The sequence below is a fragment of the Apodemus sylvaticus genome, chromosome 16 (genome assembly GCF_947179515.1).
Source record: "Apodemus sylvaticus chromosome 16, mApoSyl1.1, whole genome shotgun sequence".
In the NCBI taxonomy this organism is placed as follows: domain Eukaryota; kingdom Metazoa; phylum Chordata; class Mammalia; order Rodentia; family Muridae; genus Apodemus; species Apodemus sylvaticus.
In genome coordinates, this window is record NC_067487.1 from 32,018,762 (window position 1) to 32,036,132 (window position 17,371).

Genomic DNA, 17,371 nt, shown 5'->3' on the forward strand with positions numbered 1-17,371 from the left:
TGGGGTTTTGATTATTATGTGACAGGAGGTATTCCTGTTCTGGTCCAGTCTGTTTGGAGTTATGTAGGCTTCTTTTATATTCATGGGCATCTCTCACTTCAGGTTAGGGAAGTTTTCTTCCATAATTTTGTTGAAGATATTTGCTGGCCCTTTCAGTTGTAAATCTTCACTCTCATCTATACATATAACCCTTAGTTTTGGTCTTTTCATTATGTCCTGGATTTCCTGGATGTTTTGGGTTACAAGATTTTTGCATTTTGTATTTTCTTTGACTGTTGAGTCCATGGTTTTTATGGTATCTTCAGCATCTGAGATTCTTTCTTCTATCTCTTGTATTCTGTTGTTGATATTTGCATGTAAGGCCCCTGATTTCTTCCCAAGGTTTTCTATCTCCAAAGTTGTCTCCCTTTGTGATTTCTTGGTTGTTTCTACTTCTATGTTTAGATCCTGGATGGTTTTGTTCAGTTCCTTCTCTTGCTTGTTTGTGTTTTCCTGTAATTCTTTAAGAGATTTTTATGTTTCCTCTTTCATGACTTCTGCCTGTTGACCCAAGTGTTCCTGTATTTCTTTAAGTGATTTTTGCATTTCCTCTTTATTGGCTTCTATATTTTGACCCATATTCTCCTGAATTTCTTTAAATGATTTTTGTGTTTCACTTGTAAGGGTTTCTACCTTTAGATCCATTTTCTCCTGTATTTTTTTTAGGAGATTTATTTATGTCTTTTTGTGTTCCTCTAACAGCATCATGACCAGTGATTTTTAAATTCAAATCTTGTTTTTCTGGTGTGTTGGGGTATCCAGGACTTGCTGTTGTTGGGGAATTGGATTCACATGCTGCCATATTGCCTTGATTTCTGTTGGTCACGTTCCTACATTTGCCTTTTACCATCTGGTTATCTCTGGTGTTAGTTGGTCTTGTTGTCACTGGCTGGTGTTTGAACCTCCTGTGAGCCTGTAAGACTATTTCCACACGGCTGGATGCCTGGGTTTCCCCTGACACAGACTGCTGATGTGCTGCCCTCCTCTTGGGTGCAATTGGAGCCCTGGTGTGTCTTGCTCTAAGCAATGTTATACTTGCTTGTCTCTGTGAACCTGGTGCTACCTGTCTGCTCTGTCAGGGAGCAAAGATGGCAGATGCTGCAGGGATATTTTCCAAGTGCTGATCACTCTTCAGGGCAAACGACCCCTGACACGGTTGGAACACAGATGGCCCACAGAGCTGCCCAGGCCCTTGGTGCAGGCAAAAGCCTGACAGGCTCCGACGAAAGCAATGTTAGACTCGGGCTAAGTCTGTGTACCTGGAGCTGTCTGTTAGATATGTCTGGCATCCCTCTAAGTTCCAAGGTACCTTATGTGTCTTACTCTTAACTGAAACTTCAAGTATCAGAATCCTGCTTTTGAGTGAAAGTACTAAAACCTAGTTACATGCAAATCTGTTCTAAGGAAAGCTTTGGGTATAAGTCTGTACCAGTGGATTTCTAGAATCTACTGTATGTCAGGTTGACCAGTAATCCCATGTGGGGTAGGTTTGGCAGATGTAGAATATTAAGTACACATGTTCTTGTTTTTCCCTAGCAGAAACAGTAGCCCTCTTTTAATAGATAGACCTTAGATTTCTGGATTCTATAATTTCACATAAAGTGCTTAGTATTAACAAAACCCTATAGCAGTAAGTCAATAAATATTTACTGATCTGATCACAGATTTCAAAGATCTTGAATTGATTAGGAAAGTTAATTATCTTTTCATAGTTCTGGATCTTGGAAGTTTGAATTAATTTTTATAGCACCATAAGATCCATCCATGTTCACTACAAAATCATATCTTTGCAGTGCTATAGACTGGCTTCTGTTGTACCTTACCAATACTAGGCAAATGATCTACTATTATGCTATATCTTCATATTAGCATTATGATGGTAGAAAGGAGATAGATAGAGTTAGATCACTCTGCTTTCTCAGAGGATCATGTATGTACTGTATCCCATGCATCAGTCAGGAATAGACTAGAAAGGTAAGTTCCTGTAAAGTTGCATTTTATACTTGGAGAGGGGAGGATTAGCTGAAACAAAAGAATTGGAAAGTCCATTAGCTGAGAGTTTTAGGAGTCTTCAATCAAGGATTTGAAAGTAGATTTCTTGGTACAAAGAGAACAGTTTAAAAGGCAAAAATCTTTGTTATGATAGTAGAAGAGACTTGTTTGCCAAGAGATGTAGTTTTTACGAAAGGAGAGCTCTGTCATATTAACAAGATTTCTAACACACTCTCACCATGGTATGGGCCAGCAAGGGGCTCAAAGGTCATAGATGCTTCTTTCACAAATGACCAAGAACAACAGAAAATAATGAGAATCCCATGAGAGTGAACACCTGACAAGATGTTCAGCCATGAGCCTTCATTGGCCAGTTACCCATCTTTCCACAAAGCTACCTGGTGATAAGGACAGCCACATCATGATGGACAGGGTTGAGGTCACTCTTGGGATTGATGCTCTTCTGCCACTTGCAGAAGCTGGACAGTGTCTTCTCTGCATGGTGAACTATTTTCAATCCTTGCTGGAAACGGAAGAGAAAGAGACTTGGCATGAGTGAGCTTTATGTGATCTAGGTTATTATATCAGCAGTAGTCCCCAGAGAAGTACTTCATGAGGAATGAGCTCAGTCTGGGTGCTCCATGTATTTGTTAGATATCAAGCAGAGGCCAGTATATTAACTTTGGACTGACCCACTGTTCTGAATGCTTGTCACCCCCTGACTTTATGAAAAAAACCTAAATGGGGAACCTCTGGATAGAAATTGTCACCATATCAAGTAGCCCTTACCTGTAGATTGGAAATATAACAAAGATCCGCACTACTTGAAGCTCTACTTCCAGTGGGTTCATGAGTCCTAAGTCAATGAATAAATGTTCCACCAGAAGCTTCCTTTTCTTATAATGTGTCTCTGAGTCTGGCTGCTGGATTCTCTCACACTTTACCTCATTTAACTTCACATTTACTCGGCATTATCGGCAACACAACATCATGATGGTCGTTTTATAATTAAAGGGAATTTAAATCTCAGAGATGGGAAGAAGTGAAGGTCTCTCAGTTCATATGCATTGAGATTCCTAATGAAGCTGTGCCTGCAGCTAATTATCAGCCAGGAAAGATGTCTTGGCTGTGCCTCCACTATACAGGAAGCTAGATCATCAAATAAAACACCAACTGTGACCAGGTAGCTTTTAGGTTGATTTTTAACTGCATACTTCTTTTGGGGGGGTTATCCCTAAGAGAACACCCACTACTTTAAAAATATCTTCACAGTAGCATTTATGCTTATTTAAAAACATAAAAATATTCAGCAATAAAACTACCAGCTCTGGGCATATACCCAGAGGATTCCCCAGCATGTAATAAGGATACGTGCTCCACTATGTTCATAACAGCCCTATCTATAATAGCCAGAAGCTGGAAAGAACCCAGGTATCCCTCAATAGAAGAATGGATGCAAAAAATGTGGTATATATACACAATGCAGTACTATTCAGCCATTAGAAACAATGAATTCTATTGCTCTGTAGTATTGCTTGAGGTCAGGGATACTGATTCCCCCAGATTTCCTTTTGTTGCTGAGAATAGTTTTAGCTATCCTGGGTTTTTTGTTGTTCCAGATGAATTTGATAATTGCTCTTTCTAACTCTGTGAAGAATTGAGATGGGATTTTGATGGGTATTGCATTGAATCTGTATAGTGCTTTAGGCAAAATGGCCATTTTAACTATATTGATTCTACCGATCCATGAGCATGGGAGGTTTTCCCATTTTTTGAGGTCTTCTTCCATTTCCTTCTTCAGAGTCTTGAAGTTCTTGTCATACAGATCTTTCACATGTTTGGTAAGAGTCACCCCAAGATACTTTATACTGTTTGTGGCTATTGTGAAGGGGGTCATTTCCCTAATTTCTTTCTCAGCCTGCTTATCCTTTGAGTATAGGAAGGCCACTGATTTGCTTGAGTTGATTTTATAACCTGCCACTTTGCTGAAGTTGTTTATCAGCTGTAGGAGCTCTCTAGTGGAGTTCTTTGGGTCACTTAGGTAGACGATCATGTCGTCTGCAAATAATGATAGTTTGACTTCTTCCTTTCCAATTTGTATCCCTTTGACCTCCTTATGTTGTCAAATTGCCCGAGCTAGTACCTCAAGTACAATATTGAAAAGATAAGGAGAAAGGGGGCAGCCTTGTCTGGTCCCTGATTTCAGTGGGATTGCTTCAAGTTTCTCTCCATTTAGTTTGATGCTGGCTACCGGTTTGCTGTATATTGCTTTTACTATGTTTAGGTATGGGCCTTGAATTCCTGTTCTCTCCAAGACTTTAAGCATGAAGGGATGCTGAATTTTGTCAAATGCTTTTTCAGCATCCAATGAAATGACCATGTGGTTTTGTTCTTTGAGTTTGTTTATGTAGTGGATTGTATTGATGGATTTCCGTATATTGAACCAACCCTGCATTCCCGGGATAAAGCCTACTTGATCATGGTGGATGATCGTTTTGATGTGTTCTTGGATTCGGTTGGCAAGAATTTTATTGAGTATTTTTGCATCGATGTTCATAAGGGAAATTGGTCTGAAGTTCTCTTTCTTTGTTGGATCTTTGTGTGGCTTTGGTATCAGCGTAATTGTGGCTTCGTAGAAGGAATTGGGTAGTGTTCCTTCTGTTTCTATTTTGTGGAATAGTTTGAAGAGTATTGGTGTTAACTCTTCTTTGAAGGTCTGGTAGAATTCTGCACTGAAGCCATCTGGTCCTGTGCTTTTTTTGGTTGGAAGACTTTCTATGACTCCTTCTATTTCTTTAGGCATTATGGGACTGTTTAGATGGTCTAGTTGGTCCTGATTTAATTTTGGTATTTGGTATCTGTCAAGGAAATTGTCCATTTCCTCCAGATTCTCCAGTTGTGTTGAGTATAGGCTCTTGTAGTAGGATCTGATGATTTTTTGGATTTCCTCAGTTTCCGTTGTTATATCTCCCTTTTCATTTCTAAGTTTGTTAATTTGGATACTTTCTCTGTGCCCTTTGGTCATTCTGGCTAAGGGTTTATCTATCATGTTGATTTTCTCAAAGAACCAGCTCCTGGTATTGTTGATTTTTTGTATGGTTCTCTTTGTTTCTACTTGATTGATTTCGGCCCTGAGTTTGATGATTTCCTGCCTTCTACTCCTCCTGGGAGAAATAGCTTCTTTTTGTTCTAGGGCTTTCAGGTGTGTCATTAAGCTGGTAATGTATGCTCTCTCCATTTTCTTTTTGGAGGCACTCAGGGCTATGAGTTTTCCTCTTAGCACTGCTTTCATTGTGTCCCATAGATTTGGGTATGTTGTGTTTTCATTTTCATTGTGTTCTAAAAAGTCTTTAATTTCTTTCTTTATTTCTTCCTTGACCAAGGTATCATTGAGTAGAGTATTGTTCAGTTTCCACGTGTATGTGGGCTTTCTGTTGTTTCTGTTGCTATTGAAGACCACTTTTACTCCATAGTGATCAGATAGGAGGCATGGGATTAGTTCGATCTTCTTATATTTGTTGAGGTCTGTCTTGTGACCAATTATATGGTTGATTTTGGAGAAGGTACCATGAGGTGCTGAGAAAAAGGTATATTCTTTTGTTTTAGGATAGAATGTTCTATATATATATCTGTTAAATCTAATTGGTCCAAAGCTTCAATTAGTTTCATTGTGTCCCCGTTTAGTTTCTGTTTTCCTGATCGGTCCATTGAGGAAAGTGCAGTGTTGAAGTCACCCACAATTATTGTGTTAGGTGCAATGTGTGCTTTTAGTTTTAATAAAGTTTCTTTTACGAAAGAGGGTGCCCTTGCATTTGGGGCATAGATGTTCAGGATTGACAGTTCTTCTTTTTGTATTTTTCCTTTGACCAGCAAGAAGTGTCCCTCAGGGTCTCTTTTGATGACTTTGGGTTGAAAGTCAATTTTATCTGATATTAAAATGGCTACTCCAGCTTGTTTCCTGAGACCATTTGCTTGTAAAATTGTCTTCCAGCCTTTTACTCTAAGGTAGTGTTTGTCTTTGACCCTGAGGTGTGTTTCCTGTAAGCAGCAAAATGTAGGGTCCTGTTTACGTATCCAGTCAGTTAGTCTGTGTCTTTTTATTGGGGCATTAAGTCCATTGATGTTAAGAGATATTAAGGAATAGTGATTGTTACTTCCTATCATTTTTGACATTATTTTTTAAATTTGAATGCTTAACTTCTTTTGGGTTTGATGAAAGGTTACTATCTTGCTTTTTCCAGGGTGAAGTTTCCCTCCTTGTATTGGTGTTGTCCTCCTATTATCCTTTTTAGGGCCGGGTTTGTGGATAGATATTGGGTAAACTTGGTTTTGTCATGAAATATCTTAGTTTCTCCATCTATGGTGATTGAGAGTTTTGCTGGATATAGTAGTTTTGGTTGGCATTTGTGTTCTCTTAGAGTCTGCATGAGATCTGCCCAGGACCTTCTAGCCTTCATAGTCTCAGGTGAAAAGTCTGCTGTGATTCTGATAGGTCTTCCTTTATATGTTACTTGGCCTTTTTCTCTTACTGCCTTTAGTATTCTTTCTTTGTTTAGAACATTTGGTGTTTTGATTATTATGTGACGGGAAGTATTTCTGTTCTGGTCCAGTCTGTTTGGAGTTCTGTAGGCTTCTTGTATATTCATGGGCATCTCTCTCTTTAGGTTAGGGAAGTTTTCTTCCATAATTTTATTGAAGATGTTTGCTGGCCCTTTAAGTTGTAAATCTTCACTCTCATCTATGCCTATAATCCTTAGGTTTGGTCTTCTCATTGTGTCCTGGATTTCCTGGATATTTTGGGTTACAAGCTTTTTGCATTTTGCATTTTCTTTAACTGTTGAGTCCATGGTTTCTACGGAATCTTCAGCATCTGAGATTCTTTCTTCTATCTCTTGTATTCTGTTGTTGATATTTGCATCTCTGTCCCCTGATTTCTTCCCAAGGCTTTCTATCTCCAAAGTTGTCTCCCTTTGAGTTTTCTTAGTTGTTTCTACTTCTGATTTTAGATCCTAGATGGTTTTGCTTAGCTCCTTCACTTGCATGTTTGTGTTTTCCTGTAATTCTTTAAGAGATTTTTGTGTTTCCTCTTTCATGACCTCAGCCTGTTGACCAAAGTTCTCCTGTATTTCTTTAAGAGATTTTTGTGTTTCGTCTTTCATGACCTCAGCCTGTTGACCAAAGTTCTCCTGTATTTCTTTAAGTGTTTTTTGCATTTCCTCCTTGTTGGCTTTTGTATTCTCCTGGATTTCTTTCAATGATTTTTGTGTTTCCCTTGCAAGGGCTTCTAACTTTTGTCTCCTTGTACTAAGCTCAAATCCAAATGGATCAAGGACCTCCACATAAAGCCAGACACTCTGAAGCTAATAGAAAAGAAACTGGGGAAGACCCTTGAGGACATCGGTACAGGGAGAAAGTTTCTGAACAGAACACCAATAGCGTATGCTCTAAGAGCAAGAATTGACAAATGGGACCTCATAAAATTACAAAGTTTCTGTAAGGCAAAGGACACCATCAAGAGGACAAATCGGCAATCAACAAATTGGGAAAAGATCTTCACCAATCCTACATCAGATAGAGGGCTAATATCCAATATCTATAAAGAACTCAAGAAGTTAGACTCCAGAAAACCAAACAACCCTATTAAAAAATGGGGTACAGAGTTAAACAAAGTATTCTCACCTGAAGAACTTCGGATGGCGGAGAAGCATCTTAAAAAATGCTCAACTTCATTAGTCATTAGGGAAATGCAAATCAAAACAACCCTAAGATTTCATCTTACACCAGTCAGAATGGCTAAGATTAAAAATTCAGGAGACAGCAGGTGTTGGAGAGGGTGTGGAGAAAGAGGAACACTCCTCCACTGCTGGTGGGGTTGCAAATTGGTACAACCACTCTGGAAATCAGTCTGGCGGTTCCTCCGAAAACTGGGCACCTTACTTCCAGAAGATCCTGCTATACCACTTCTGGGCATATACCCAGAAGACTCCCCACCATGTAATAAGGATACATGTTCTACTATGTTCATAGCAGCCCTATTTGTTATTGTCAGATGCTGGAAAGAACCCAGGTATCCCTCAACAGAAGAGTGGATGCAAAAAATGTGGTATATCTACACAATGGAGTACTATTCAGCCATTAGAAACAATGAATTCATGTAATTCTTAGGCAAATGGATGGAGCTAGAGAATATCATGCTAAGTGAGGTAACCCAGACTCAAAAGGTGAATCATGGTATGCACTCACTAATAAGTGGATATTAACCTAGAAAACTGGAATACCCAAAACATAATCCACACATCAAATGAGGTACAAGAAGAAAGGAGGAGTGGCCCCTGGTTCTGGAAAGACTCAGTGAAACAGTATTCAGCAAAACCAGAACGGGGAAGTGGGAAGGGGTGGGTGGGAGGACAGGGGAAGAGAAGGGGGTTTGCGGGACTTTCGGGGAGTGGGGGGGCTAGAAAAGGGGAAATCATTTGAAATGTAAATAAATTATATCGAATAATAAAAAAAAAATCCCAACTCAACTTTTCATAGTGTTAGGAAGAACAATTCTCAAATTCTTCTGGAATAGCGAAAAGCCCAGGATAGCTAAAATTATTCTCAACAGTAAAAGAATTTCTGGGGGAATCAGTATCCTCGACCTCAAGCAGTTCTACAGAGTAATAGTTTTAAAAACTGCATATTAATGGTTCAATGACAGGAAGATAGATCAATAGAGTAGAATTGAAGCCTAGAAATGAACCCACACACCTATGGTCACTTGATCTTTGACAAAGGAGCTAAAACCTTCCAGTGGAAAGAAGATAGCATGGAGGTCAGCATGCAGAAGAATGCAAATCGATCCATTCTTATCTCCAACTAAGCTCAAGTTCAACTGGATCAAGGACATCTACATAAAACCAGACCCACTGAAACTAATAGAAAAGAAACTGAGGAAGAACCTTGAGGACATGGGCACAGGGTAAATCTTCCTGAACTGGACAGCAATAGCTTATGCTCTAAGATCAAGAATTGACAAATGGGACCTCATAAAATTACAAAGTTACTGTAAGACAAAGAACACTGTCAAAAGGACAAAATGACAAGCAACAAATTGGGAAAAGATCTTTATCCACCCTACATCCGACAGAGGCCTAATATCAAGATATACAAAGTACTCATGAAGATAGACTCCAGAGAGCCAAATAACCCTATTAAAAATGGGGTACAGAGGTAAACAAAGAATTTTCACCTGAGGAATATCGAATGGCTGAGAAGCACCTAAAAAATGTTCAACATCCTTAGTCATCAGGGAAATGAAAATCAAAACAACCCTGAGATTTCACCTCACACCAGTCAGAATGGCTAAGATCAAAAACTCAGGAGAACACTGTGCTGGCAAGTATGTGAAGAAAGGAACACTTCTCCACAGCTGGTGGGGTTGCAAACTGGTACAACCACTCTGGAAATCAGTCTGATGGTTCCTTAGAAAACTGGGCATGATACTACTGGAGAACCCCATTATCCTACTCCTGGGCATACACCCAGAGGATTCCCCAGCATGTAATAATGACACATGCCCCACTATGTTCATAGCAGCCCTATTTATAATAGCTTGAAGCTAGAACGAACCCAGATGTCCCTCAATGGAGAAATTGATAGAGAAAATGTGGTATATTTACACTATGCAATACTACTCAGCAATTAAAATCAATGAATTCAAGAAATTCTTAGGCAAGTGAGTGGAACTGGAGAATTTCATCCTGAGTGAGGTGACCCAATTGCAAAAGAACATAAATCATATGCAGTCACTGATAATTGGATATTAGCCCAGAAGCTCAGAAAACCCACAAAACAATTCACATATCAAATGATGCCCAAGAAGAAGGAAGGAGATGCCCCTGGTCCTGGAAAGGCTCAATGGAGCAGTGCAGGGAAACACCAGGACAGGGAATCAGGAAGACATTGATTGGGGAACAGGGGAAGGGAAGAGAGCTTATGAGACTTTCAGGGAGGGGGGAACCAGGAAAGGGGAAATCATTTGAAATGTAAATAAAGAATATATCTAATAAAAAGAAATCTGTAAATATAAAAAAAAAAAAGAAACAATGAATTCATGAAATTCTTGGGCAAATGGATGGAGCTGGAGAACATCATACTAAGTGAGGTAACCCAGTCTCAAAAGATCAATCATGGTATGCACTCACTAATAAGTGGATATTAACCTAGAAAACTGGAATACCCAAAACCTAATCCACACATCAAATGAGGTACAAGAAGAACTGAGGAGTGGCCCCTGGTTCTGGAAAGACTCAGTATAGCAGTATAGGGCAAAACCAGAACAGGGAAGTGGGAAGGGGTGGATGAGAGAACAGGGGGAGAGAGGGGGCTTATGTGACTTTCGGGGAGTGGGGGACAAGAAAAGGGGAAATCATTTAAAATGTAAATAAAAAATACATTGAATAAAAAAATGCATGAAAAAATGTTACCACATATTAATAATAGATTTTTCTTCAACTAAAAAAAAAAAAAAAAAAAAAAAAAAAAAACCTACCAGCTCTGCACCAAATATATATCCCGAAGTGCTGGTATAAGAAATTAAAGATGTAAATAAGTGAACTGATACTATGCTTATGGACTAAAAGCTTCAATCTACTGAGGATTCCATCTTTCAAATGTATTTGCATCTTTATTGTAATTCATGCTAAATGCTTGGCTGTACCTTTTCTAGACATTTTTAACCTCATCATAAAAAATATGCATGAAATGCACACCCCTTAGATTGGTAAAAACAATTCTCAGAAAAGAAACATAAACCCCGATGATCAGTTGTATTCAATTCTAAGGTTTACTATCTAGGTTCAAAACCATGACAGTGTGATGTAGGGGTAGGAATAGACACACAGGTCAGCAGACAGAAATAAAAGTTGATTCACCCAAGCTGTTTTTGTTTTTGATTTTGTTTTGTTTGTTTGTTTGGCAAAGGTAAAAATGCAATTAACTGAAGGAGAGATAACCTTTTTAATTAATAATGCTGGATAGCAGGAAAACAACTTGATTAGAAATGGGAAAGAGGAAGCCATGAGTAAACACAGGTCTATAGAAGACACATAAATAACCAATGAGATGTTGAAAATACTCGAAGTTGAATATTTTCATTTATAATCCCAGAGTTGGGCAACTGAGGTAAAAGAAAAATCTTGAATTGCTGCAAGCCTATGCTACATAAGGGGTGAGTTCTTAACCAGTTTGAGCCATATAGTGAGATAGGGAGCAAAGGAGAAAAGGGATACTGATTAAAACTATAAAGCCTTACCACCCTGCACCTGTTAGGCAGTAATTGACAAGAAGACAAATGATACCAAGCACTGGCAAGAATGAAAAGTCAAAGCTCTTGAACAGTTTGTAGAAATGTAAGCTACTATAGTCTTGATTATAACACAGAATGTAAGTTCCTCAGCAAATAAAAGAGAGGACAGCCATTTGACCTAGCAATCTGTCTAGTGGACAAATAAAAACAGTTATAAATTCTGTATGCTGAAGGATACCCATGACCAAGCTCACTGCTGCAAAATTTTTCCCAACAGCCAAGATATGGAATCAACTTCATATGCATGGATGCAAGAAATCTGTGCAATGAAATCGTTTTCAGACTGGCAAACGACTGAGAGCTGTCATTTGTAAAAGCACAGATGAACCTGGGGGGCATCATGTCAAGTGAAATGAGCCAGGCAGAAAAGACAAATATCATATGACTTCACTTACATGAGGACTCTGAAAACATAGAACTTAGAAGTGGACAAGAAGGACTGTGGGTAGGGATGTGTGAATACATTGGTGGAAGGTTTCATGTTTCAGTTTGGGTAGGGGGAATAAGTCCTATAACTGTATTACATGACAGTCACCATGGTCAATAACAGTATATTATATGTGTGAGAATCACCAGAAGAATAGATTTTAAGTGTTATCGCTGTGGGTAAAATGGGAGGTGATACACATTTTAATTCACCCTCTTTATTCACTCCACATGCTTATATTTTAAAACATTATGTTGTGCAGAATGCAGATATACAATGGTTGTCAGCTTAAAGTTTAATAAATAAAATTACACACGTGTGTGCATGAGGGAGGGGGAAGAGAGCTAGGAAGAGAGGGAGAGGGAGAGGGAGAGAGAGAGGGAGAGGGAGAGAGAATGAATGAGAGAGGCAGACCGACAGATAGGAATGGGGAAAAAGCCATAATCAAAAGCCAAGAAGACAATACACCAAATTTGAGAGGAAATTTTCAGGTGCTATTTTTCTATGTGTTCCATTGAGCACTAAATTTAAAAAAGGAATCTCCCCTTAGACTGGAGGGTCAGTGGCTAAAAGCCCACATTTCTCTTTAAGAAGATTCAAAGTTGGTTCCCAGCTTCTAGTTCAGACAGTTCACAAGTGTCTGTAAGTGCAGGAAAATCTGATGCCCATTTCTGGTCTCTGCAGCACCTGCCCTCCTATATACACACTCACACACAGACACATACTCATAAACATAATTAAAAGTAAAACAAAATAATCTACCCACATTATATCATATTAGGGATTATAGACTATGTCTCCATATTTCATCCAACCTGCTTTTGTAAATTAACATGTTAAGAGTGCAATGACCAACCTACAATTGAGAAGGATGTTCACTGTAGTAAATAGAATTGGTACCAATAATTTTTAAACAGTGAAGCCACAGATAGATCTGAAGGTTACATTTCCCAACACTCACAGTAGAAATAACATTCAAATGACATTACTGTGAATATTTCTGAATAATCCAACTGCTTATAATAATGATTGTTTCTACAGTATTATTTTGTGTGCTTTAGTCTCTCATGAATCTTCCATTATTTTATAACCCCTGTGAAAAACTCTACTTTCTTTGTAACTCCTTACTTTGCTTTAGTGGGCAGACAAATACCCAAACCCTGCTGCTGATTAAACAGACTAGAAACTTCCCAAGGTCTCTTCAGATCCCCAGGAGCATCTAGCCTGGCTCTGAACACCTGTGCTTCCTTGGGAACCATGGCTCTCATTAAACCAGGGCACTATCTTCTAAAGGCAAAGAACTGAAAGTCTCACCAACTCCAGGCCATCTCCTCCTGGAAGCTGGGAGCGGCACTTGGCAACTGGGGAAAAAAGACACACTCTTATCACCTAAAGGCAAGAGAGGAGCTTTAAAGGGAAGTCTTCAAGACACCTTTAAGTTTGCAGAAGGCCTTTGGAAGTTTGCAGTTTATCAATACTGGGTTGTTGCTCGACTATGAGATGAATGAAAGATGTCTGGGGATTTAGTAGCCTGTGTGGTGATGTTTGAAGGTGGTCCCGGCATCTATTTACATTTGATGACCACAATTATTTCAGAGTTAGAGGAGCCCTGGAGGATTCTAACAAACTAACTGTAAGCTTTGTCCTCCCTGCCCTGTGGATCGATCTCTATTCACCGGACTTGCAGCTTTCCCATTGATTACACAAGGGAGTTCAAGGACAAATAGTTTAATTCAGTAGAAATCCAAGTTTGTTCTTTCTTTGCTTTAAGCGACAGAACCTAGGGCCAACTCAAAATAAAATCTAGTTGGGCTAAACCAATAATGAAAAGTGGACTCTACTAGGTATAAAGGAAACCAATAAACAGATTCTAATATTAGTTTGATGATAGAAAAGCAATTATATGAAGGTAATTGCTATAATTAGTTGGTATTATGTGCTTTAAACAAATAAAAGTGAATAGGTCTGTGTGCTTAGGCCTTACCAAATTATTATGGTCATTTCTAAAGTTCTCCACCAGAACTTCCAGACTCTCTTTATTGTTCGGTTTGACACAAGGTCACATTATGTAGCCTAGGCTGGCAGAGACCCATGATCCTCTTGCCCTTGCCTCCGGAGTGCTAGGAGTCCAGTTGTGTATCACCACACTGGGCTCCATTCAGTCACAATGTCTTTCTTTTTAGTCGCTATTTTGACCACACCATCTAGTTTCAAAAACCTTCTGTCAATGTTTAGCATTGCCCATGGATAGCCCTTACCCAGCAAAATTCAACCAGTGACACTCTTTCCATAGTTGTCCCTATACCACTGGATCAATCAAGTCCAGGCATCACAATGGATGTGCAAGTATATTAGATATTCTTATGACAAATAACTTAATCTGATAAAAGTTCCACACATGTGTGCATGTGTGTGTATGTGAAGGTACGTGAATGTGTGTATATGTGTGTGTTTATATATATAAAACATATTTAATAAGTTTTAATAGAATTATCCTACAATGTAGAGATGATACCCCAAATAGAAATCATATGCTAGCAAAAAAAAGAAGAAAGAAAGAAAGAAAGAAAGAAAGAAAGAAAGAAAGAAAGAAAAAGAAAGAAAGAGGGAAGGAAGGAAGGATAGAGGAAGTAAACAGTACCAGGAATAGGTTATTTCTTGGTTAAATTTTTGCTAATGTGACCCCATAGACTGCCAACATTACAGGGTATTACCAGCACTTTCAGTTACCCCTGCAGCACTTGACTATAAAATCTCACATCTGAAGATACCATGTAACTTGAATCACAGAACAGGCCAAGCTGATTCTGATCTGGAAGCTTCATTCCTACTGGTAATTTTTCATAGTGCTGAAAAATGCTATGCATGCTACTGAAGGAGAAATATTAGTCATCAATGTCACCCAGGAAGGAACCCTGTGAGCTCCAGCCAATCTGAAAAATATGTCCATGGGTACAGTCATGGCATAAATATAATCAGAGTAATCAAACACTTTCTGGTAGGATCTAAGGCCTTACCTATAAAATGTAACTCATACTTGGCATTGTTAGTGTGGCCAAGAACTAGTGGCTAGATAGATCATAGGCCCTAGGGGAGAACCTAATACTATTAGTTTGCTAAATTGACATATTATCAAAGTGACTCCTGATGACTTATATTGTTGTGTTCATAGATTGTGCATTTCTCAGCTTTCATAGCAGATGCCTCTACTTGTAGTAGATGAAATTAATATGTAGAGCTTCCACTGGTCAATGTGCAGAGAATAAGAGTCTATGCAGCCCTAAACGGAATATATACACCACCCCTCTCACCCCAAAGCTCAGGGATTTTCACTGAAGAGGGAGTGGAAAGATTGTTAAGAGCAAGAAGGGACAGACAATTTAAAGGAAACAATGTTTCCCAGACACAACAGGACAGTTGATCATAACAACCCACAACAACTGCAGCAGCACTGAGATAGGGATGTGGGAGAGGGATGGTAGGCACAAGGTCTCACCCCTAGCAGAAAAACTGCTGGGAGGGGGAGAGTTAGTTTTCTTTGATAGTGTGGCCTTCATAAATCAAGCAGTATTTAGGAATAGTTGAGCTACACACACTGGACTTGATGGGTCTTTTTAGAAAGAGCAAGAAAATTCAAAATTGGCTGGGTGGGGATGTGAGGGTGGAAAGGATAAAGGGAGGAGTTGGAGAGATAACTGTGATCAAAATCTATTGTGTTGAATTCTCAAAAAATTAATAAAAATACCAATTAAAAAGAAATTTAGAGTAAAAATTCATAACTAGTTATTATACCATTATTTGCATTTAGGAAATAATGGATAGTACAGGAAAAAGTTGGATAGGTATAAGCAACCCCCCAGAAAACAAAGACAGAAAACAAAACAAAACAAAATAAAAAACACCCCCAATAAAACAACATCAAAGCGTAAAACACCTTTCTCTTTCAACTTCAAATCTGCTGTAAAAATTCACTCCAAAGAACCTTCATGTAAAATGTGAAGTTATGAAACTTTGGAGAACAGGGCTTGGCATGGTAATGTATGCCTTCAATCTCAGCGCTCACCAGACAAAGATGGAACTTCTCTGTGAGTTTGAGGTTATATCTCAACAAAGCACAGAACAAATAGGAGAAAACGTTGAAAGCATCCAGGAAGCTCTTCCTTTCTATCCATGACCTGAAAGTTTACATGCTACCAACAGCAAGTGGCTTGCCATTAGCATTCTCCCAATGCATACTGTGCAATTTTTAAAATGTCCTTTCTTTGAAATGTTTTTTCTTCCCAAGATGCTTTTCTCTTACCCTCTTACCCTTCTTGAACCTGTCCAACTCCAACCATCCTTTGACAATTAGTGTGTTTCCAGAAGGCCTTCTGTTCCTCCTTTGCTAATGAGGATGAGGTTCCTGGAGACACATCTCAGTCACACACATTTGAGTCACCTGCTATGTCAGGCTAAACTTAGTATATTCTGTGCTTATTTTCTTCTGACAGTCTCTAGAATTAGGGACTCATTCCTTTCATTTCTCAGCTATCTCATGTATCCTAATACACATCATGTTATTGGAAAAAATCAGGAACATATGTAATCTACTAAGTATTAAGAAAAGGTAAAGTCTGAAATAAAGGAAGACTGGTTGGTGATGGGGTCTCTGGTAAGGCAGGTAAGAAGCATGCTCTGTTGAGATGGAAGAAGGAGGCAGCAGACATTTGAGAACAAAGCAGAAAATCTTTAATAACAGTCCCCTCTCCAGGACTAGGAATTACTGGGAGGTGATTTTGCAAGGCCACTTTACACTTCTGCCTGTCATCTGAGCCATGGCACCAGGAGCTCTGCTCTTCTCAAGGAGGTACACAGAAACGGTTGCAGATTACATTGAGATATTTTACCTGATTATATGTGCATGTGTGTATACACGACCACATGTGTATGTGCACATGTATGTGTCAGGGTGTGTGCATATATGAATGTGGAGATCTAAGGTTCTTCTTGGGTCACTCCCCCACCTTTTCACTAGGGCAGGGTCTCTCAGGTAATTTTTCCATGGACTTTGTGTCTCTAGTGACAAGGTCTTTAGGATATTGTCCTGCTTTTCTACACATGTCAGAGGTCTCCCGAAGACTTCCCTTGAGCACAGTTTTTTTCTAGTCTTTTGAATCTCTTAATCTCTGAGTCTTAAACTAGGTTCCATCCTAGAAACACCTGGATATTAATTTCTTGAATGGACTTTACCATAGGATTCTATGGGAAGGTTATTAGTTATGCATTTAAGACCATGTGGTTATGAGCCAGGCACTGTCATCAAGATTAGCATAAGTTCAGCCCCTGAAATATACATGGTGAGCTGAAGGAATTTACTCATACAAGTTGTCCTCCAACTGTCACATCTACACAAAAAAGAAATAAATGAAAACAAAATCTTATAAAAATACTCTATGGCTCTAATCATATATAAGATATGGTAAGATCAAAATGGTTTAGAATAATCATGGACTTTGATGTCACTCATGTTAAACCTTTCCATAGAGCAATTTGATTATTATTTGAACATATTGACTTAAAGCGTT

At 38.9% G+C, this 17,371-nt stretch overlaps 1 protein-coding gene across 1 annotated transcript in view; it reads right to left on the reverse strand.

Annotated features, from left to right (window-relative positions):
* The window catches only part of Adamts12 (ADAM metallopeptidase with thrombospondin type 1 motif 12), a 304,796-nt gene that overhangs the window by 128,260 nt on the left and 159,165 nt on the right, over positions 1–17,371 (reverse strand). Inside the window, exon 6 of the mRNA XM_052160107.1 lies at positions 2,430–2,554. Within this exon, the coding sequence (XP_052016067.1) occupies positions 2,430–2,554 (125 nt within the window). The remainder of the gene's footprint in view (positions 1–2,429; positions 2,555–17,371) is intronic.